General features: G+C 40.9%; 1 protein-coding gene across 2 annotated transcripts in view; it reads right to left on the bottom strand.

Moving 5' to 3' along the window:
- LOC150089701 (uncharacterized) overlaps nucleotides 1-23,465 on the bottom strand; it is a 394,377-nt gene that overhangs the window by 239,409 nt on the left and 131,503 nt on the right. For both annotated transcript variants that reach the window (XM_090389604.1, XM_090389605.1), the window contains one exon: nucleotides 21,465-21,587. In XM_090389604.1, coding sequence (XP_090245730.1) covers nucleotides 21,465-21,587 — 123 coding nt within the window. The remainder of the gene's footprint in view (nucleotides 1-21,464; nucleotides 21,588-23,465) is intronic.

The following is a 23,465-nucleotide window of genomic DNA, read 5'->3' as shown; positions in this document are numbered from 1 at the left end:
TGCCGATGTTCTTCCGCCCAATTCAATTGGCCGGGAGAACATCGGCACTGGACTTTGGATGATTGTGGGCCAGTCTTCTGGTCCGATGAGTCTCGTTTCCAGTTATTTCGGGCGGACAGGAGGGTGTGTATCTGGCTGAAACCGCACGAAGTTATGCACCCGTCTTGTCAACAAGGAACTGTTCAGGCAGGTGGACGGTCGCTAATGGCCTGGGGCGTGTCAACTAGCACACGTTGGAACCACTCACAAGTCTGGACGCACCTCTGAACTGTCCAGGTTACGTATCCATCCTTGCAGACCATCTGCATTCCTTCATGGTCATGTGCACCCATAGGGCAATGGACACTTCCAGCAGGACAATGAGCCTCCCCACAGAGCTGTGGTGGCTAGAGCATGGTTCGAAGAGCAATTCACTGATTTTACCACCATGGAACGGCCTGCTCCACAGGGTTCATGCCCGTTCACGTATATGAATCCTGTGGAGCATCTTTAGGATTCTGTGGAAAGGTCCGTTGGAGTTTTGGATCCTCCACCCATGAATGCGACGGTATTAAGGACGGCAGTGCAGACGGTATTATGGACAGCATGGATGGAAATACCTGTGGAACGCTTTCATGAACTAGTGGACTTAATGCCTCGCTGTGTGACTGCCCTTATCCGGGTGAAAGGTGGTCCTACCCGTTACTAGGTAGGTATCCAATGCCATTCAGTGTATAGTTTCTCTGTAAATCGTGTATATTCTTTATTATTATTATTATTATTAAATCCGTTTATTAAAGTAGCAAGTGCTTGCTTTCACTCCTTATACGCAGCTAACCGACTAGAAGAGTGTACAAAAATGCAAGAATTGCAATTATTTTCAATATAAGATGGGTGTACAATAATGCGCGATTACAATTATTTACAATATTTACACAAGTGCGTATATTTACAATATTGTTTACAAAATTCAATTATTGACAAAATTATGGGTGAAGTAAGCTGTGTGCTTCAGTGAGGCTCTTCACTCTGTACTGCTTGCTTTCAGAGTATTTCACAGGGTCTATTGCCAATGAATTGAAGAGGTTGACTGCGTTGTTTGGGAAGAAATTCGTCAGACAGTACAGGCGGCACACTATAGAATGCAACGGTATGTATGGGATTGTCATTACTCCGTCTAGCAAATGGAATAGAGATAAATCCTCGAAGACTGGGGGCGTCAGTCACACCGGTAAGCATCTGAGAAAGAAGAAGAATATTCCTGGATGCAATATGAACTCTTCAGGGAGTGATATTCAAGTTGGTATATAAAACAGCCCTGGAGATGGTGAATGTGTTGCTGTGATCCTGTTCATCGCATTACCCAGTACTCGATTGCCAGGAATCTGTTTATGTACGACGACGGAGCAGAAGACCAGATTGGTGATGCGTATAGTGCGATAGGTTTTAGGCACCGCTGGACGTATCCTCTGACAACATCGACGTTCAGTAACCCCGTCAGCTCTTGTCGAGTTGCCCACATTGCCGAGAAATTCTTCGATTTTATGGTCGAGAAATGTGTCTGAAAAGTGAGGCCCTCGTCCCAAGTCATGCCGAGGTCGATGTGAGACTTCACTTTCCTTATCTGCAATCCGTTGTGATAGGCTGTGATGTCATGTTTGATTTTCTTTTTTGTGAAGGTAAGTTGAGCTGATTTTGATACGTTTATTTCCAGATCTATTTGCAGTAGATAGGCTACAAGGCTGTCGATCAGGACGGAGACTCGCTGATTTGTCAGGGGAGTTTTTTCAGCTTCTTTAGATGTTATATATAATTTGTTGTTGTCAGCATATGATGAGAAATCAGTGTACCTTGTGAGGAAAGGTTCAAGGGCAGCGGCGAACAGTAGACCGGACAGGACACCTCCCTGCGGTACTCCTCTAGTTATAATGCACTCCTGTTGGAAGGATTTATAGCTGATGATGAGTTGTCTTGGTGTAAGGATGAGGTTGATGGTTTTAGCAGGCTTCCAGTAATGCCAAAGTACTTTTCTAGAATTTAGATTTAGATGGAATTGAGAGCTTATCATAAACAGATAAGCTCTCAATTCCCTCTCAATTTTAAATAGGGTGTCAGTAGGGTTGTATATATAGATCTTTTGGGGATCAGAGTATGCAGATGTTTGGGTCTATGAGAGAAGCATTGGTCGTTCAGTGCTGATAAGATAGTTTTCTCAAACACTTTTAATAGAGAGCAGCTCACTGAAATCGGTTTCAGGTCCTTAGGTGCCTTAGGGTTTCTTCTTTTGGGTATGTGTTGTACCTTTCATGATTCCACATTGTCGGAATTGATCCGGAATTCAATATGCGATTAAAGATTACAAGAAGGGGCTCCACAATGAAGGCACTACACACTTTAACCATGAATAGAGTGAAACCGTCAGGACTAATTGTAGATTTATTAGGAAGTCTATTGATGGTATTTATAAGGTGTTGTTTTGTTAGAGTTATAGTTGAAAGGAGCTGTCTGGAGTGTACCTTGCTTGACGAAATCGCTTAGGTTTGGGGTTTTTGGGTCTAACGACATCTCGTTGAAAGCCAAAGATACCCATTCCTGAAATACCTTATCATCGAAATGGAAATCTTTGCTGCATTTGGATGTAGCTGCCGGATTGCTTTTCATTTACATTTGAGGAAGGTTGCCCGCTCTTCCTTGTATATCTTGTGGCCAGCTGAGTTATGATACTTTTTTCATATTCTGAATGCTTTTTGTTTCCTCTTGAATGCTTCTCGGACTTCAGCATTGAACCATATGTTGGATCTATCAATCTATCAGAGAATTTTAATTGCTTGGAAGCGTGATATGCGTGCACGCAGGAAACCGTGATCAGTTTACTGTGCGAGGGATGAAAAACCATAGTTTAGGGTTCATATCCCGAAGAACCATGTTAGGGTTCATATCCGAAGCAAGACCGGAATGAAATGTAAAATGTTTGTTCCAGTCAGCGATCGCTGAAACTTATAATGGCTTTTCATCAAGGACAGAGTTATTCAGTCTTGGGCGAATGATTTTATTCTCAGAAATTCTGGTTCTTCATCTGAAAGACTTTTTCGCCAGGTGGCGCCTATTAGTATACCGTGTGTGTTTAGCGCTCTTAATAAACAGTAACTTAAGTGAATTATATTAAATGCTCAACCATTCAAGTGATCCAGTAACCATCGATGAACGCCCGTCTACTCGTGTATGAAGTTTCAGCTGCGTTGCTCCAGCAAAAGTTAAGTATTTTGTATATTTCTCCTTTTGGCTTGGGACAATGCACTTCTTCAAGATGGACGCTAGCTTGTAGTTATTCTTGTACTGTATAGCATAATTTGCAGTTAGTGGACACTAGCTTTGCTGACCAATAACATTTTCCCTTCGCTCTCTCTCCGTTTCGTGTCACCTCCCTGCCTGCGGCAATACCCTACAGCAGGAGGTCCCGTTCACAATTGGAGAAAGCTTTGTTTTGCTGCAGTGACTAACAGGCTTAAGTTTTGTGTGACTACCAAATCGTAGTCTTCACGTACAGTTGTTTTGTTTATTATGGAAGGGGCGAATAGTTTTAAAAATGCAAATATCTGCAGAATTTGCAAAAAAGAAACCAACGAAGAAAACAAAGGTGCATACATCAAATGCTCCAAATGCAAATTCCAAATTTGCCAGAGCTGCTCGGGTCTCTCTTATATAAGCCTGAAAAAATTATCAAGCGCAGCTCGCGCGAAATTCATTGCATGCTGCTGCCGAGAAAAAAAGCCGGCGAATGGGCAAGGGATCCCTTCCCACTCAGCCGTGGATTCCCCTCCCAAACTGCTGCTTGACTCCCACTTGACGCCACCTTGCCCACTGCAGAATAGTAGAAGGCGTCATGTCAGTAACAGCCAGGTGTATTCCACCGAGCTCGATAAACGAAGCCATTCTGAAGCTGTTACTAACCTAGGAGAACTTACTAATAATCCCTTGACAAGACAGAGAAACAGCAGCCCTTGTGCTACTCAACCGGACCAGTCCTTCACGGGTGAACTGGACTTTATCATGTCCACACCAGTGGCTGCTTCCATCCTGGAGTCCCTTGCTAATGCTCCACCTGCATCAACTCCAGTTTTTCAGCTCCCACCCGCAACACCAGCTCACTCGACTACTGCAGCTATCTCCTCTAGCTTAAAAACTGCCACTCCAGTTCTCCGTGTCCCGTCTGCTGCAAATGAATCCTTGGACGGATATGTGCAGGCCTCCCCTGCTACTCCAGCTCGCCCTCTCCCAGCTCCCACTACTGACAAAAATACTGTGTTGGATCAGGTCTCGATACTTCGAACCAAGCTGGAAAATATAATGAAAGACAACAACAATAGGATCACTACGGCCGTCAGAGGAGACATAGTAATCCTTTGGAACAAACTGGAAACCATCGCAATGAACGAACACCTCCAACAAGAAAGGGCGAAAGCTAAGCTTGAAGCTTTCATGGAAGGGAGAGAAAAGCAAATGCCATAGCGCTCTCTCTCTTACTCTGCTGCGCTGAGGACACCCGCCGCTCCCTCTCCCTCGGCAGATGTAGCGCAAACAAAAAAGAAACCACCTGTCCAGCGGCCAAATTTGATCATCCTAAGACCGAAGGAGAGTGAACCAGCAACCACCAGTGAGGAAATTAAAACTAAAGTAATGGAATCAATGAAAGACGACTTCAAGACAACACGAATCAAGTCAATAAGGAAGATTAGAAGTACGGGAATAGCGATAGAAACTGAGACGAGAGAAGAAATACAAGGTATAATAGGGAATCCTAAAATCGCGACTTTAGGCTTAACTGCAGAGCTGCCAAAGAGAAGGGGACCAACTGCCATTATTTTTGACGTTGGAAAAAATATTACCCCACAACAACTAACAGAGGAAATCTTTACAAGGAACCTTCGGGATCGGCTCCCCGACCAAAACCCGCAAAGGTCAGTAATTCCAAAATATGCGACCAAGCCTAAAGACAGAAACGCCAATAACTGGATTGTGGAGTTCTCCCCGGAGGCCTGGCAAGCGATAAAAACCCAAACGAGAATATACATCGAGTGGAGCTGTCACCGCTTCAGGGAACATGTGATCGTTCCCAAATGCTTTAAATGCTGCAGGTTCGGCCACACTTCCCACACCTGTGTTCAAACAACAACAACATGCGGCCACTGCTCCGACAAAGGGCACAACTTTAATAGCTGCCCAAACAAGTCCAAAGAACCCGTCTGTGCGAACTGCAAGGCAGCGAAAATGAATAGCAATCATTCCATAAGAGATCCTAAGTGCCCGTCGTATACAAAAGCCAAGAGTATGTACCAGAGCAGGACCGATTATGGGAACTAGGCCAAAACAATTCAATACCACGGAAATCAAAATCTTTCAGCACAACGCACAGCGGGCCAGAGCAGTGGCTGACCAGCTCAGAGTGAAGGCCGACGAGGAAAATGCCGATATAATTATTGTCCAAGAGCCATATTCCAACGCAAAAAAGGTAAAGGGGTACCCTTTGACTTACAAGACCATTCAGTGTGATGAAGACACTCCCTGGGCGGCGGTGCTCATCAGGAATCCTAATATAACAGCCACCAAAGTGACACAGTTATGTACGACCTGGGCAGCTTGCGCCCACGTAATCACACCCATAGGTTCCTTCTATGTGGTCTCCTTATATTGTAGACCGGGGGTAGAAATCACTTTTGCCATAAACTACCTTCAACACCTCTTGGATGTCCTTCCAAACCAGAAAATCATCGTCGGAGCAGATGTCAATTGCCGCTCGCCTGCCTGGCATAGTGCAACCGAAGATAGAAGAGGAACAAATAATGGCCAGCTCTTGGAAAACTTCCTTGCGGGGTCACCCCTAGCCATACTCAACCAGCCGCACCAACTCCCCACCTTTTGCAATACACTGTGGGAAGCAACAATTGATATCTCACTTGCGTCCACCAACACGGCCGCCCACGTCTCTGACTGGAGGGTAGAAAACTCCTGGACAACCTCCGATCACCGTGTCATCACGCTGAAAATCTCTAGGACACTAACCAGAACTCAGATCCCAAGACAACTGGACAACCGATATGCAATAAACAAGGCAGACTGGAATCTGTTTGCTGAGAAGCTCCTCACAGCAGTAAATGCTGGAGAGCAGGACCTGATGCCGGAAGAGGATCCGGACCTCCTTCAACGAAAGATTACGGAACTCATCACCAAAGTCAGCAAGATAGCAATTAAGAAGAAAATTCCATCCCCAGGGGCAGTGCCTTGGTGGAATCGGGATCTGCAGTCACTGCGGAAGGAGGTCATCATGCGCAGGAAAGAATTTCAAAGAGCCCGGCGCTCTTGGCCAGAAGCTGAAGTAGAAGTCATGAGACAGCGCTACAAGGCTGCCAGAAACTTGTATACGGACTCGATCAGAAGAAGCAAACGAAACTCCTGGGAGCAATTCGTCTCCAACATGGGAAACACAGATCCCTGGGGGGTGGTATATAAAGTTACCACCAACAAACTCCCCAGGGGGGAAATCCTTACTACTACCAGAACACCGCAGGGACTGCTTACAACATCGTGGGAGCAGTCGATTGAAAACATCCTCAACTCGATCTTCAAGGAGCAGGTTTACCCGCAGTCCCAAGCACAATGCAGGCTTTGTAAAGAAAACGATGACTACGCCACTGACAACCAGGAACAGCCGTTCACACAGGAAGAGCTTCAGAGCGCTGCTGCGCAGATAAAAACTAGAAAATGCCCGGGCAAGGATATGCTTGAACCGGAAATCATTAAGCGTGTTGTGGATTTAACACCAGGACTCCTACTTCGACTCTATAACTGTTGTCTGAAACAGGGGTACTTCCCCAAGGACTGGAAAATTGCCAATACAAAATTAATCCTAAAAAATCCTAACAGAAACCCAACTCTTCCGACCTCCTATCGGCCCATTGCTTTGCTGTCGGTCTTGAGCAAGCTCTATGAAAGACTTTTATACAAGCGGATTCAACAGTATTACTCCATAGCAAACCTAGAGGCAGCAAACCAATATGGCTTCAGGCCGGGACTGTCAACAATCGAAGCCATCAGGAACCTTATAAATACTGCCAATTCATGCCAAAGTAAATATTTCCTGGTGATCGCTGTGGATTTTGCTAGGGCGTTTGACTCTCTCTGGTGGCCAAGCGTCCTTGGCAGACTCCGCAAAGCTCATACGCCCATAAACCTTTACAATACTATCAAAGCTTACCTGTCCCAAAGAAGAATTGAAGTCATAGCGCCCTTCCAAAGGATAACAAGAAATATCCATAGAGGATGCCCGCAGGGGTCCGTTCTTGGCCCCCTGCTTTGGAATATAGTCTTCGACGACTTCCTTGACACCAACTTGGGGGAAGTAAAGTGTCAAGCCTTCGCAGATGACCTTGCACTGATGGTGGCTGCAGACTCCAGGGCCCAACTGGAGATACAGGCAAACCATGCCCTAGAGATCCTACAACAATGGGCGGAAGAAAACTTCCTACAAATTGAACCGACAAAAACAACGTCGATCCTTCTCAAAGGATCATTAAATATCAGAAGACCCCCGCAAATTAAAATAAAAGGAAAAACGATAAAGTTTACCACCCAAATGAAATATCTAGGTGTCATCCTTGACAACAATCTCTCCTTCCAACCTCATCTCAAGCAACTAAGAATAAAAATTAGAAACTACTCTGCACTGGTAGCCCGTGTTACAAGGCGTGACTGGGGCCTGAAAAAGCGAACACTCTCTCTCTACTATAAGGCTACATTTATACCAGCAATCTCATATGCTGCTCCAATCTGGTTCCACAAGACAGCCATGGCCGTAAATAAAAGAATTCTTGATTCAATCCAGAGATCAATCCTTCTAACAATAACCCGCGCATGCAGGACTGTCAGTACGCATGCGCTCCAGGTGCTGGCGGGGGTTCTCCCGCTGGACCTGGAGATTGTCAGGTGTGGCCTGTCATACTACCTATCTAAAGGGATGCCCGTCACATTCATGGGGTACACCATCGAACTTACAAATGACAGAAAGACAGAAAAAACCCGATTATTAGGGCATCTAAAGCAAGAGTGGCAAACCCGCTGGACAAACAGTACCAAAGGAGAAGTGACAAGGAAATTTTTTCCGGAAATACACAAAGTGTACCCTAAATCACCGCCTTGGCTCCACCCAGGACTGCACTCCACTTACCTCCTGACGGGTCACGGCCCTTTCAATGAAAAACTTGCAGCCTTTCGGCTTGTGGAGGACCCACATTGTCCATGTGGGGAACGCGAGAGCTGGCAACATTTGATGCACCAATGTCCACTGTACGACGACCTACGCGGAATCTTAATCACCAGACTAACTTACTTACCTCAGGACCAGGAACACCATCTCCTGGACAGCTTCGATGAATATAGTGCGCTCGCCAAATTTGCACAAGACTTATTTGCAAGAAGGAGAACACAAATTGCAATCAATAATGCACGCCATTAGCCCAGGGCTCCCTGCAGATGAGCATCCAAACTGAACCAGACTATGGCCGTTATGGTGGGACCTCACTCTCCCTGTCTCCTAGGATTGAACATCCATTGCAAATGATAGACGATCCGACACCATATATGCGGACTCCTACTAGACAATGATCTCTCTCTGGACGGGACTCTTTCTCCCATGTGCGACGCAATGACTGGACCACATGACCACAGCAGCTCTGCTTCAGCACGCCGCCTGGCGTTCTAAACTGGGCACCTTTGCCCAGTTCACTTTTAAAACCCCATCCCTAGGCAGGGAAGGGGAAGAGATAGGCCTCTGTCTCATCCCCTCCCCTGTCCCCCCCTTTCCTCCCTGGTGGGGCTTGCTCCACTGACACTCCTGGGATCGCCTTCTCTTTCGTTCCCATACTTCTATCTGTTCCCCCCAATCTTCAGTCTTCCCCCACTCTACCTTTACCGACCGTGAATGTCCCACTGCATGCTGCTAAATTTCAATGTAAAAAATTAACCTAACCTTCATTTAAAACCTATCTCGGCCTTACCTAAACCTCTAGCGTCTACCCCATTTTTTTTTTTTTTTTTTTTTTTACATAGGTCCTAGCCACTGAAATCTCAGGAAATTAGGTGGCAGGGCCTGCCAGAGTAAATAATTGTAAAACTGGTGTACCTGGTCTGCCTCCACGGGGCCAAGTGTGGGCAACGTTGGGCCTCAGTAGGGGTCCAGCGGCTAAATGACCAGATGAACAACGGTACACGACAGTACACATGTACAATATCCACACACTTTTAAATCTCTGGCCTCAACAGTGTTCTGTTTCACATGACAATGTATACTACGCGGAGATGGGGGAAAACCCCTGGTGCCGTTTGACACGAATACTCTTCATCTGAAAACTGGTAAACAATCAGAAAATGCGCGAATTTACAAACCTGATAAGTTTATACTGGTAACCTCCAGGAATCCTCATGGGTTTTCTGGAGGTTACCAGTGTTGGGCACGGCTATGTCGATAGGTAGCCTTTTCCTTCTTGTCTTCAGGATTATGTCCTGTCTATCGTGCAGGTCGTCTTGCCCGTCATTACTGCGCTGTCCCAGCACAGTCAGGGATTATTGGGTTTAATGAGCATTAGCGACTAAGGCCATGTTTACTGTTTGTAAATTGCTTGTATTGTGTGGTCGATGTTGTGTTTGGTGGACGAAAAACCCTAGTTTCCGGGAGAAAAAAAATCACGATACCCTCGCCTGAGACTGACTAAAATGGAAAAGACCTGGGTTCGACGGAACTCGAATCCAGGTCTTTTCCATCCGGTGTGGGGAGGACGGCGATTCTACCAACTGTGCTACCCACGAGGGCAGCATTTTTGCAGTTTCCAAGATACTCGCACTGGCGTATTAGGCACAGACAAACATGCTACATTCAAAATCATATAAATCTTTTGTTGCCCATTCTTGCACTGAACTGCCCATATATGGTATCCATACGCATCTGCTCACTTGCTTTATATCACATAGTACGAACACCTGACGATGTTCCTGAAGGAGCGCTCTATTTCAGGAAACAAAGGCAGGCATATCTAATAAGGTAGTCACCCAGCGTGATAAGCACTCAGTAGGTACTATATATACCTAATTTCATTTCTGGACAATTCATGATTTGTCACCTACAGGCAACTAACAGTGACACTTTAATTTTAATCATCCTGTACATCACACATTGCCTGAGAATGGCAAATTCAGCCATGTTGTGCGTTGGCCGGGTTGCGTGGTTTCTACTTCCATCAACCCGCGTTTTAATCCAATAAACAACAAACTGACCGAAAAATACATATACAGGGTGTTTCAGTTAAACGTTTCAGAACTTCTAAGAGGGGTAGGGTACATCCTGACAACTCGAAATCATATAGCAATGTGGGGTCGGAAATGCTTTCCTGAAGCGGTGTTGTACACAGAAGCACCATAAAAAGAAAAGAGACCGTAAGTGAGAAATCGTTTTAATAATACATGAAAAGAAGCAAAAGGTACATGGATTAAAGTAAGTGTTCGAAGTTTCTTCCACGGGCTACAATGCACGCCTCACATCTCCGACGCATGGACATCCGAACATTCTGGAATACTCCAGGCGAATTTCGAATTTCTTCGGCAGCTACTGCGATTCTTGCAACCAGCTCCTCAGCATTGTCAACAGGGTTGTCATAAACTAGCGATTTCATATGACCGTGAAAATTCCTTCACAAGGGAAGGAATTTTCAACACGCATAACGACCATATCTGGGCGGTCGAGAACCCGCATGCAATACGACGTCGTGCAGCACAGATTCGATTTTCGGTCAATGTATGGGCCGGTATTATGGGAGATCACCTCATCGGACCTTACCTGTTACCGTGTCGTCTAACCGGACCTATCTACTTGATCTTTCTGCAGCAAGTATTGCCACAACTTTTGAGAGATGAACAGATTTCTGCATCGACGCAACAGACAATGTGGTTCCAACACGATGGAGCCCCTGCCCATTATAGAGGAGATGTTCGTAACTACCTGGATGTCACATTTGGTCAACAGTGGATCGGACGTGGTGGTCCCGTGCGTTGGCCTGCTCGGTCACCCGACCTATCATGTCTTGATTTTTATTTCTGGGGTCATATGAAATCGCTAGTTTATGACACCCCTGTTGACAATGCTGAGGAGCTGGTTGCAAGAATCGCAGTAGCTGCCGAAGAAATTCGAAATTCGCCTGGAGTATTCCAGAATGTTCGGATGTCCATGCGTCGGAGATGTGAGGCGTGCATTGTAGCCCGTGGAAGAAACTTCGAACACTTACTTTAATCCATGTACCTTTTGCTTCTTTTCATGTATTATTAAAACGATTTCTCACTTACGGTCTCTTTTCTTTTTATGGTGCTTCTGTGTACAACACCGCTTCAGGAAAGCATTTCCAACCCCACATTGCTATATGATTTCGAGTTGTCAGGATGTACCCTACCCCTCTTAGAAGTTCTGAAACGTTTAACTGAAACACCCTGTATATGTACTCGTACAATTACAGACAGTTTCCTGATGTCCCATAGCATTGGTTGTTTTGGGGCCTCGCGTACACCTAACCAAACATTTTTAAAGTGTTTACTTCTCTTAGCAGTGTTTTGTTACCTTAATTCTGTATTTAAAAGCAATATTTTATCTTTCTCAACCAGATTTAGTCTAGTGTCTCTTAATCTTGTCAGGGGAAAGTTGTCGAATATGGGGAGGTGGGTTATGTCATTTAGGAGGCCTTTGCTCTGTGCAATACTAACTTTTTGCAATACTGCTAAAAAAGTAGTGATGGCATATTTTGGTGTGCTGTGAAAGTTTTGTTTAACCATACACGTGAGTCAAAAATCGTGAAGGTGAGTAGTATTTTAAAATCATTTTCTAGTTGTAAATTCTCTGTTAAGTGTTATCTTTAAACTTCTCTTCTTGTTTTAAATAGAATTAAGCCTTAATGCATGTCAGCCTCGATCAAAGGCGTTTCAGATTTCTTTACTGTGGGGAGGTCTGAAACGCCTAATTAGAAAATCATTATTAATGACTGATTTGTTTCCATTATTGAGTATTGAGATGGTTCAATGGCAAAGAGTAGCCATTAAGGCTATGAGCAAGCAACTACAAGGCGTCTAGATTATTTAACGCATCCATAAACAACAGTAGGATGTTGTGACAAAAACCTGCTGAATAGTTTAAGTGAAGCAATGAAAACTAAAATTAGGTAGAACGCAAATTTTTCCTCCTGATATAGAACATGATGATTTGGATGAGCACTGCATTTTTATGGGAATAAAGTTTTTGGACTATCAATGGCAAACGTTATGAAATTGGCTTACCAGCTCTACGAAAAATGGAATAAAAAAACCTTATGTTGGGACTTTGTAGTGCCAGATACCTTCATGGTATTGCATTGTGATATGGACATTGCATCGAAAACGAATTGATCCTCTACTAGGGAATCTGAAATAATTGTACATCAACATTGTTCAGTGGTACAGCATTATAAATAGGTTGCGGGATTGAAGGGAAAGCCGGCTGGGACCGAATAGTACAATAAATAAATAAAAAATATGTTGTCAATAATCAGCGCGAGCAGCAGAGTGTTTATATGATTATAAACGTTCTCTCCACACCGGATAGAAAAGACCCGGGTTCGAATCCTGTTAAAGCCACGAGGAACATTTATGGGCTTTTTTGTTCCGTGGAAGAGTTGGTCTCAGGCGCGTACAGCATGGTTTTTTTCTCTCGAAAATTCGGGTTTTTGATCTAAAAAACCCGACAAATTGATATATGCATTTTTTGGACATATTATCTTACTCTACATTACTTTATACTGTGAATCAGAACTTTCAATTCAAAATCCTTGACGTCTTTTGTAGATCGAGGGAGAGATTTTGAAGCTGGGTATAATTTTCGGAAATCTATGAACCTGCTGTAGATAACATATATCATAATTCTGCAAAACTTTGGTACCGTGATGAGATGGCATCACTATTGTACGACATACTAAACACTTGAAATTTTTAAGTGGGTCGGAAAACTGCTATCTTGGGGAAATTCACAGACTAATAGATTAACAGTTGCCTGTTAATGTTGCCAAGAGATGATAGTGATTCTTGCACTGCTTCTATTGGAATAAGCAAACAGCTGGGGATTTCAGGAACTGCTGGGAGTCATCATAAAACAATAAATACATTGGCTGTGTTAGGATAACTAAGAGTAAGAACAGGTGCATGTATACTTGCATGTACACCAATGCTAGGAATTTAGTAAATAAATTTGATAAATTTGAGGTGCTGGTCAAGATATCAAAGGCGGATATTGTTGGGATATCAGAGAAATGGTACCACACAGATGTACGGAATGCCGAATTGGAATTTGTGGAGTACAATGTATCCAGAAAGGATAGACGGGACAGGAAGGAAGAGGGGATTATGCTGTTAGTTAAGAAACCCATAAAATCTAAGGCAGTGCACCCAGTTGACATGGGTGACAGTACAATGTTGAGTCAGTGTGGTGTGAAATAAGTACTGGGAAAGGAAAAAAGTTAGGGTAGGAGTGTGTTATTTGACAAATGACTCTGATGAGCACAATGAACAACTAGACAGAGAAATAGAGTGGGCCAGTAAATCAGAGCGTTTTATAATGGGGGATTTTAATTTCCCAGATATTGACTGGAACTTGTGGGTTGGTCACTTTAACACTAGCAAGACTTTTGTGGATTTTATGGATTTACGGGATGATTGTTTTCTACAGCAGCATGTTCGTGAGAGGCAACCAGAGGGAGCAATACTCTTGATCTGATTATCAGTAGTGATTATTCATGCATTAAAAATTTACAGATAAAGCAACCACTAGGTGGCAGTGATCACAGTGTATTTATGTGGGATTTATTAAAGATGTGACTACCATTAAGTATAAAGGAAAGGGTTTTTGCTTTCGTAAAGGTGACGACAGTGGTCTCAGAGATTTTTAAATACTATATAGTGGGACCAACTGATGATGTTACCAACAGCAAATTCTAAACGGGAAGAATTCAAGGAATTAATCTTGGAAGCTACTAGGCCACCTAAGAAATACTGTTCAAGGTTTAGGCCCAAATGGATGTCAGATGAACTAATGAATTCGTAGCAGAGAAGAAAAATGCTTGAGATACATATAACTTATCAGACGTCATTATAGAAATTATCGGTCAATAGTAGATATGCTAGTGTGTAATCAAGTCACAAAGGATGTTAGGTAAGCGAAGGTAGATTACGAGAAATCTTTGGAAAAGGATGCAGAAAAAACCCCAGCAAAGACTTCGTTACTTATATAAACTTTAGAAGGGGGACTAATCAGATTGATCTACTTGATATTGATGAGCCTTCTCAGATAGCTGACAAACTGAATGAGTGTTTTGCGTCTGCATTCACACATCAGGAATTTGGTAGAGAAGTAGAGAACAGAAGCTAATTAAATTCTAACGGGGAACTAAATGATTTTGTTATAACTGGGAGCAAAGTGGAGGAGAAATTGTTGAAGTTAAACATAAGAAAGGCACTTGGAATAGACAGGATCTATCCAGTTACATTAAAGGAGGCTACAAAGGAAGTAAGCAAACCCTTAGCCATAATTCTGAGAGCATCGTTGGACTCAGGAGAGGTACCCACGGGACTGGAGATGTGCAAATGTATCTCCAATTCACAAAGGAGGATCAAAGGGTGACACGAGTAATTACAGACCTGTTTGCTTAACTTCTGTTGTGCAGGAAATGATGGAGTCAGTGGTTATAGAAGCATTGCAGGAGTCATCTAGACAAGACTGCAGTAATAATTCAGACACAGCATGGGTTTTTTAAGGGAAAGTCTTGTCTGACAAATTTGATTGGATACTATAATGTGTCACAAAGGAACTGGATGAAAAAATAATTTGATAACATTTACTTGGATTTCAGGAGAGCTTTTTATATTGTTGCACATGGAAGATTACTGTATAAATTGGAGCAGTATAGCATTAAGGGCAAATTGCTACAATGGATAAAAGGATGGTTGAGTGGGTGAAGACAGAGAGTGGTAAACAATAGACAGTGCTCTTCGTGGACTAATATTATTAGTGGATTCCCCCAAGGTTCACTGTTAGGCCCATTCTTGTTTTGTATATTTATCATTGATATTGATGAAAGTATATCAGACTTAAGTTTATACAAAGGTTGACAGGGTTGTTAATGACAGTATGCTACTGCAACAGGATCTAGAAGTGTTGAGTAGATGGGCTGAGAAGTGTCAAACGAAGTTTAACATTGACAAATGTAAAGTACTGCATATGGCTATCAGCAACTCTAGAGAAATGTATCAACTGTGTGGTACTACACTTAAGATGGTAGAGAATGAAAAAGACCTGTCGGTAATTGTGCAGTCATGTGGTCTGTCAATGATATACAGGAACTTTGACAAGAAGGATAAGGAGGTGATTATTCCCTTGTATAAGGCAATGATCAGGACACACCTTGAGTACTGCGTACAGGTCTTGAGGCCTCATTTTAGGAAGGATGTAGAGTTGCTAGAACGAGTACAGAGAAGAGTAACAAGACTAGTGAGGGGAACAAAGGGGTGCTTTTATGAAAAAAGCTTAAGTTCTGCAAATTGTAGCGTCTGGAGACTAGGCTATATGCGGGGTGATCTGATTGGAAGCGGATAAGGCCTTGAATGATTTGAGCAGACTGCATGCTTTTAGGATTCTTCATCTTGCTCAGATTACAAACCTGAGGGGCCTAAATTTAAATTCAGGAAAGCCAGTTGCAGAACAGATGTGCGGAAATTTGCCTTTAGCCAGCGAATAGTTGATTGCTGGAACAAACTTCCATATGTCGTCGTGGAAGTTGATAGCTTACACAAATTCAAGGAAAAAGTGCACAAACTTTTGGAGCTAATGGATGGGTGAAATGGGAAGTTTTTTTCTTTTTTGCTGATGTTTGCTGTATAAGCTTGCTTTCTTGCATTATAAGCCTCTGCTAATGGACTCAATATGATAGCATAGCTTAATTTATTATGGTACTCACCTTTTTTTATAATCTGCAATTGATGTTTGAATAGGGTGGATGATAATTTTAATTTAATTGGGAGTAAGTAAGTTGGGGTTTTAAAAACAGAAGTTAAAATATGCGCAAGGAAGTAGAAGTGCACGTCTTCGTCCTTGCTTGTCAATATTAAAGTTGAAAATGATGGTTAATACTGGAGGCCAATAGCCATAAAAAGTGGCTTTCGTTATCCACGTCTTCAGTTGGCAATGATGGGTTGAGAATAAAAGTGTGTGTTTAAGAAAGCTAAGTTCCCGTGATATTCCTGGTTACACGTGGAAATCTCAGGTGCATGAGATTCCAAGCCGGTGCAATGTTGTAGGGTAGTTTGGTATTTAATACTTGGAGATTGGAATGGCGGCGGAACCATTCTATGACTAGGGCTTCATATTGGAAAATTTTAAAACTGGATTTTAATTTGATAATGGGAATGGCTGAGTCTACTAAGGGGGTGTGATTGTGAGATTGAACATGTGATGCTAGTTCTGTGTCGGTTTGGCGTGTCCTAAAATTATTGTAGTGGTAGTACTCGCGTGTACTTGATGTTTTAATAGAACCATATTTTGAAGTTGTGCTACCAATGTAACATGCATTGCAGTTAGGTTGACATTTTATTAGGTAAATAATATTGTTCATATCTCTGATATGATATTTTTGTGTGTCTTTGTATGAATTAAATAATGAGCCAAGAATGTGAGGGTGATGTCAGTGCCTTTGAATATGCGGCAGAACTGATTGTAAAAATTATATGATAAGGTAGGATAATACGTAAATTATTATTAGAGGTGTGTTTGGGTGGATTGTTAATGTTATTTCAGACGGTGAAAATGGTTTGTTGAATTAATTGAGTGGGGTACCTTCTAGATATGAATTTTGTCGTAAGATATTAAAGTTTATAGTTAAGATCGTTTTGTGTAGAACTGTATTTTATAGCATTGTAAATCTGATTATAAAGAACGGCTTTTTTTATGTTAAGGGGGTGGTGCGTATCACCACACTTCAAGTTTTGGGTGTATTTTATTCTATTGTGTACTGAGTTAAATTTAATGAAAAGATCGTCGATTGTGGATTTTGGTCTTATTAAAAGGATGTCATCTGCATATCTTATAAATAATTTTATATCTGGGGAATATGGTTGTAGTACATAGTTTTCTATTGAAACTAGGTAAATTTCAGAAAGGAGGACTGAGAACCCTAATCCCATAGGTAGTCCGTATGTTTGCTACTATATCTGATTGAGAAATCGAAAATATCTAGCATCTAATAAAAAGGTTGTAAGTTCTAGAATACTATTAATTGAAAGGGAAGTGCGATTGGGTAAGGTATTGTCATCTGTTAAGAAATTACGTAGAATTTGTAATGTTGAAGGTAAATGTACATTAGTGTACAATGAGACTACATCGAACGATGCTATTATGTCGTTATTGGTTATTGTAATATGTTTTATTTTATCAAATGTTTGGGAGGTATTGTTTACTTTGAATTTCGAGAATCTGGTGAGGGGGGGGATGATTTTAACTAGGAAAGAAGATAAATTAGTGAAGGCTGATTTACTGAAAGATATTATAGGTCGTAGTGAGTGGTTGGGTTTATGAAGTTTGGTAATTCCAAACATATGCGGTAAAATGTTGTTCCGGATGCCAATTTGTTGTAAGATGTGTAAGTTGATTTCATTGTTTGACCTTAATTTTCTCAGAATGATGTCTAGTTTATTTTTATGTTCAGAAATATTATATGTATTGTCTAGTTTATATGTTTCTGAGTTGGAGAATATCAATTCCATTTTTTCTATGTATTTATTTTTATTCATTATTACTATGGTGTCACCTTTGTCGGCTTTTTTAACTATAATATTTGGGTTACACAATTTTTTGTAAGTTACTTAACTGTTGTTTATTTACGTTGGGTTGAAATTTAAGTCTAGAATTAAGAATTGAATTGCTTTGGTGTATTAATCGCCATTTATCCGGGTAGTTTTTTAATTTAGTTTGTAGTTCTATTATACATTCTTTATATGGATATTGGTCACCTTTAATAGCAAAATTAAAACCGTAATCGAGGCTAGCGAGTTCGGTAGGGGAAAAGGGGTGTGATGAAATGTTTACTGTGGAAGATTTTTGGGGGGTGTGAGGTTTCTGTGTGAGGGTTCTCCATTTCCTGTTATGTCTACGTTCGATGTCTTTAATAGCAGCTGTTATACGTATTTCATTATATGTCGTAAAATTTACCCAAGATTGTGGTGTCATATTTCTTTTTACGCAAAATCTTAATCGGTGTATTTGGGACAGTAAGTGATAGAAAATACCCATACTGGAAAGTATCTACATTTTGATTCGTACCACCCCCCTTAACATAAAAAAGCCGTTCTTTATAATCAGATTTACAATGCTATAAAATACAGTTCTACACAAAACGATCTCAATCATGAACTTCAACATCTTACAACAAAATTCATATCTAGAAGGTATCCCACTCAACTAATTCAACAAACCATTTCACCGTCCAAAATAACATTAACAATCCACCCAAACACACCTCTAATAATAATTTACGTATTATCCTACCTTATCATATAATTTTTACAATAAGTTCCGCCGCATATTCAAAGGTACTGACATCACCCTCACATTCTCAACTTATAATAAACTTGGCTCATTATTTAATTCATACAAAGACATACAAAAATATCATATCAGCGATATGAACAATATTATTTACCTAATAAAATGTCAACCTAACTGCAATGCATGTTACATTGGTAGCAACTTCAAAATATGGTTCTATTAAAACATCAAACACACGCGCGTATTACCACTACAACTGCTTTAGGACAGGTCAAACCGACACAGAACTAGCATCACATGTTCAATCACACCCCCTTAGTAGACTCAGCCATTCCCATTATGAAATTAAAATCCAGTTTTAAAATTTTCCAATATGAAGCCCTAGTCATAGAATGGTTCCGCCTCCATTCCAATCTCCAAGTATTAAATACCAAACTACCCTACAACATTGCACCGGCTTGGAATCTCATGCACCTGAGATTTCCACATGTAAGCAGGAGTGTCACGGGAACTTACTTAAACACACGCGTTTATTCTCAACCCATCATTGCCAACTGGAGACGTGGATAACGAAAGCCACTTGTTATGGCTATTGGCCTCCAGCATTAACCATCATTTTCAATTTTAATATTGACAAGCAAGGACGAAGACGTGCACTTCTCCTTCCCTGCGCATATTTTAACTTCTGTTTTTAAAACCCCAACTTACTTACTCCCAATTAAATTAAAATTATCATCAACCCTATTCAAATATCAATTGCAGATTATAAAAAAGGTGAGTACCATAATAAATTAAGCTATGCTATCATATTGAATCTATTATAAATGGTATTTTAAGAAATCTATAATTATCGAATTGCCTTTGCTAATATTAATGCTAAAGTCAAAAGCTAACGGGATCATGGTTCAAAGTGCATGATAGTTCCTATGTCTTTGTATATCTGTTCGTGAATTCGTCTCTTCATATTTTCAAATAAATGTTAAAAAGCATCAAATCAGCTCTAATAAATCAGTGATAAAAAATCAATAAGATTTTTTTTTATTATTATTTTAAGTTTGTAAAGTTTTTCACCGATTATTAAAACGAATTTAATTAATATTAAGGTTTCATTCGGACTCCTTGAAGAATTATGGACCCAGGTACCAAAGACCCCACAGACCTCTTTTGTCAAGCCTGGTTTTTAATTAAACATATAAAAGCGACAAAATAAGATGATATCATCTAGTATTAGAAGAACGCTATTCAGAAACTTCGACGTCATTAATTTACCTCAAGAGAATCACGTCGACCACATCTGGCTCTCATCTCGTAGCAACCGAAGCATTTAACTCTTGGATAAACCTTTCATAGGGTGCCTGAAAATCTTTATACTGCCGCAAAACTGAAATTACTTCCCAGAATTCAGAAAAAGTGGTCATCATCTACCAAACTGATAAAAAAATATTTGAAAATGCCTATAGGCTAGCTGCACCAGGAGAAACAGCGGGTAATAATTTCAGGGCATCAGGCCTTTTCCTTCGGGGAACACAGCTGCTTAATGAAAATGTTCTTGTTCGGTTTGCTGGACTTCAAGTCCGTGTAGTTCATTAGATTCCAATAATGAGCAGCTCTCGATTACAATTCAATAGAAGAGTATGGTAAAGGCGACGCATAAAGTTAGTACGTGTATTGTAATAATCGTATCTCTGAAGAACGCAATGGAGAAGGTAGCGGTTTCTTTTTAAGAAACGGAATTTTAAACGTTTTTATTTGCCCATTGCATTATGATTATTCACTAAATGTCTTTTATTAATAAGATGAAATTATACTTGTGTTTCCAACTATTTCATAAGTTCAACAACAGTTTAAAAAATCCCCACAAAGGCGACTTTCCACTATTCTTTTTCTTCTACTTATGAGAGAGACAAAGAAAACCTCGATATTTTGTTCCATATGCCTAGTTGTAATAATTATTTCGAACTCCCAGCTATTCTGGCTGTGACAAACACTTATTTATATTTCTGTTATTATTTAATAAAGATTTTCTACTTCAATTTCCTTGAATCTTCCCTCAACTTGTTCAAAAAGGTGTTCCAAATGAATTTTCTACTGAGTTTATGTACTTAGTTTATATAACTCGTTCAAATCGAAGACAGACATACTCCCACAATCATTTACGATGTTACAATCTTTTTTTAAAGTAAAAATACAAGAAGACAATAGAATATTTTTATTCCGAGTGTATCAAATGATATTTATAATTATGATTTAAATTTGTTAAAAGTGGGAATATCATTTAAAATCTCCTAATATTAATAGTTATTAACTGTCTGACATCCTCCGAAATAGCTGGAGAACAGCAGCGAAACTTTAAACATGAAATACTACTTGCATTTGTACCTACAACTAGAAAAAATAGTTATAAGTTTAGAAGTGGGCAATAAACTAGTAGAATTAGTACACGGATGGAAACTAAGTTGGCAAATAACAATGCAAACTTTTGGGAATTGCAATAGGACTAGAGATGAACTTAACAAACTTCAATAATTTCAAGAGGATGTCATAAATCGCTTACGTATCTCTAGCACCTCCTCTTCTGGGATCACTAAAGTTGCTGGTAGCAAGCTAAAGAAGTTCAGTCCCAACTTTAAACCCGTGAAGTCCGAGGAGACATTCCTTCGAGCCCAAACAGCGGACATTTTACTCAAAGAACAGACTTTTTCGTTTCCCGGGCGACAAGGCATTTGCGCATTGCTACACTAGCGCCTCCTACTGTCTATCAAGTTGGAGACATTCATAAATTTTGACCTCGATGAAAGAAAGTATGAAATAAATTAAGAACTAAAAAAAATCTTACCTTCGCAAGCTCTGCCGTCTTCCGCTAGCCTGTAACCAGACTTGCAGCGACACTGGAGACTTCCGTGGCTCTCCAGACAGATGTGCTGACAGCCTCCGTTGTTGATGCTGCAACGGTTGACGTCTGCAAGGACACAAAGGTCATTCTTTGTTAGTGGACTAAGTCAGAATTCTTGCAAAGATGCTTACCAACCGTAAAAATCAAATGAAAAACTCAACATTTTATATCGAACTGACTCACACAGCGTAGACGTTGGAAACACACCCATTTTTCATAATTTTGTATTTAATGAAAAGCCATTTTAATATATGAGACTCCACTTGGATGCTTAACTGAAAGTTTTGTTCTTCTTCAAATGAAAGAGAGAGAGAGAGAGAGAGAGAGAGAGCATTCTGTTTTATGTATTGTTCTCAACTCCTGCCCGAGTTCGAAACATCCTGCGCGCAAATATTTTATGAGCTAACCGGGTAGGCTAGCGCAAAAGCGCACTGCTGGAGGCTACCTGGGAACACCCATCTCTGCAATAGCCTTCTCCTTTATGCGAAAATATTCCAAGAATTTATTTCCATAAATGCTTTTGGGGAAACAATATATGTAGTTGTAAACTATGCGTACCTCTATTAATGTCCATTCGTGGCCCAATGCCAGGAATAGCATGCACGTTTTTACTCTTTATTTATAAACAAACTGCTCCTATATAAAGAGGCTGCGTTTCAACAACATGAATAAATAATCGAGATTAGATTTCTGACAGGGAGAGTACTAAGATCATGTCCATGACGGCGAATGAAAACTTTGCAAAAGCCCTTAGCAAAATATGTTACCACAAGAAAAATGATACTCTTTTGTGTATGCCAACTGGAAACTGGCTGTAGATAAGGAAGACAGAACCATTTTTGTTTGAATAACGCTAGTCATATTAACAACGTCATTATAAATACATTAGTGCTCAAAAGCTAAGGAACAAAATAAAAACAAATATATAAATGGCGTATAAACAAAAACTTTTGTTTATATACATAAATACACCATTTGGATGATTATTTGAGATGAATACCAATTAGAACCGTACAAGATTGCGAGGCATCATAAAGATTTAACAGTACGACAACTTGCTTCAGAGGTTGCTGGATCTACAGGAGCGCTTGCATCCAGGCATACCACCAGTAAACAGTTTCATAAGAGGGGTCTTTATGCACGACGGCCGATCATCTGTGTCTCTGTTCCCTTCATCGATGAGTCCCCTTTGACTCATCAGTGAAGCGCACCTTGGAAATGGGTCATGGCGCTCTTCACTGATGAGACGAAATAGTCTTTAATCAGATTCCCAAGGCTGTGAGGTGGCAATACATTACGTCTGTAAATGCATTTTCATCTGGAGGAAATGGGAATTTTTTCCCATTTCCTCTAGGTTTATTGGTGTGGTCTGGAATTAGTGTTGATAGTGGTACGGATCTCCGTAAGTTCCCTGGAGTAACTTTCACGGCTGTAGGGTACCTAAGTGAGATCCTTTTTCTCTTTCAGGAGAAATATGGTTCAGAATTTCTTTTAATAGGCAATAATTCATGTCCTCACGAAGTTCTCCTAGTGGACCGAGAACTATAGAGTGAAAGTATAGTTCATATAAAACTGCTAGCAGCAGATCTCCATATCCAATTCAGTAGAGCATGTCGAGGATGCTCTAGACAGTTCGAATCCAATCACCGATACGAGGAATTTTTATGGCCTTTATCCACAATGTTACTCAGATGGTTACTCAGTGGCTCTTAGGTGTGGTTTACGACAGTTTTTTTTTTTTTTCCTTCCTGAAACGCATACCTAATGTAACGTAACCTTCCAGAAACCTCATTGAGCTTGCGCAAGTCTTTACACAAGAATGAGAATTGATACGTCCAGCACTAATAAAGTCTCACTCGCAGCATGAGAATTCGCTGTCATGTTTATATTGATGACCACGGTGATCACACTCTTTATTAGGATAAGTTCCCACGAATTTATAGG

The sequence above is a fragment of the Mastigoproctus giganteus genome, chromosome 2 (genome assembly GCF_048544385.1).
Source record: "Mastigoproctus giganteus isolate SK-2022 chromosome 2, ASM4854438v1, whole genome shotgun sequence".
NCBI classification, from domain to species: Eukaryota; Metazoa; Arthropoda; class Arachnida; order Uropygi; family Thelyphonidae; genus Mastigoproctus; species Mastigoproctus giganteus.
The sequence above is the reverse complement of the archived record's forward strand: the minus strand, read 5'-3'. Positions and strand labels throughout refer to the sequence as shown.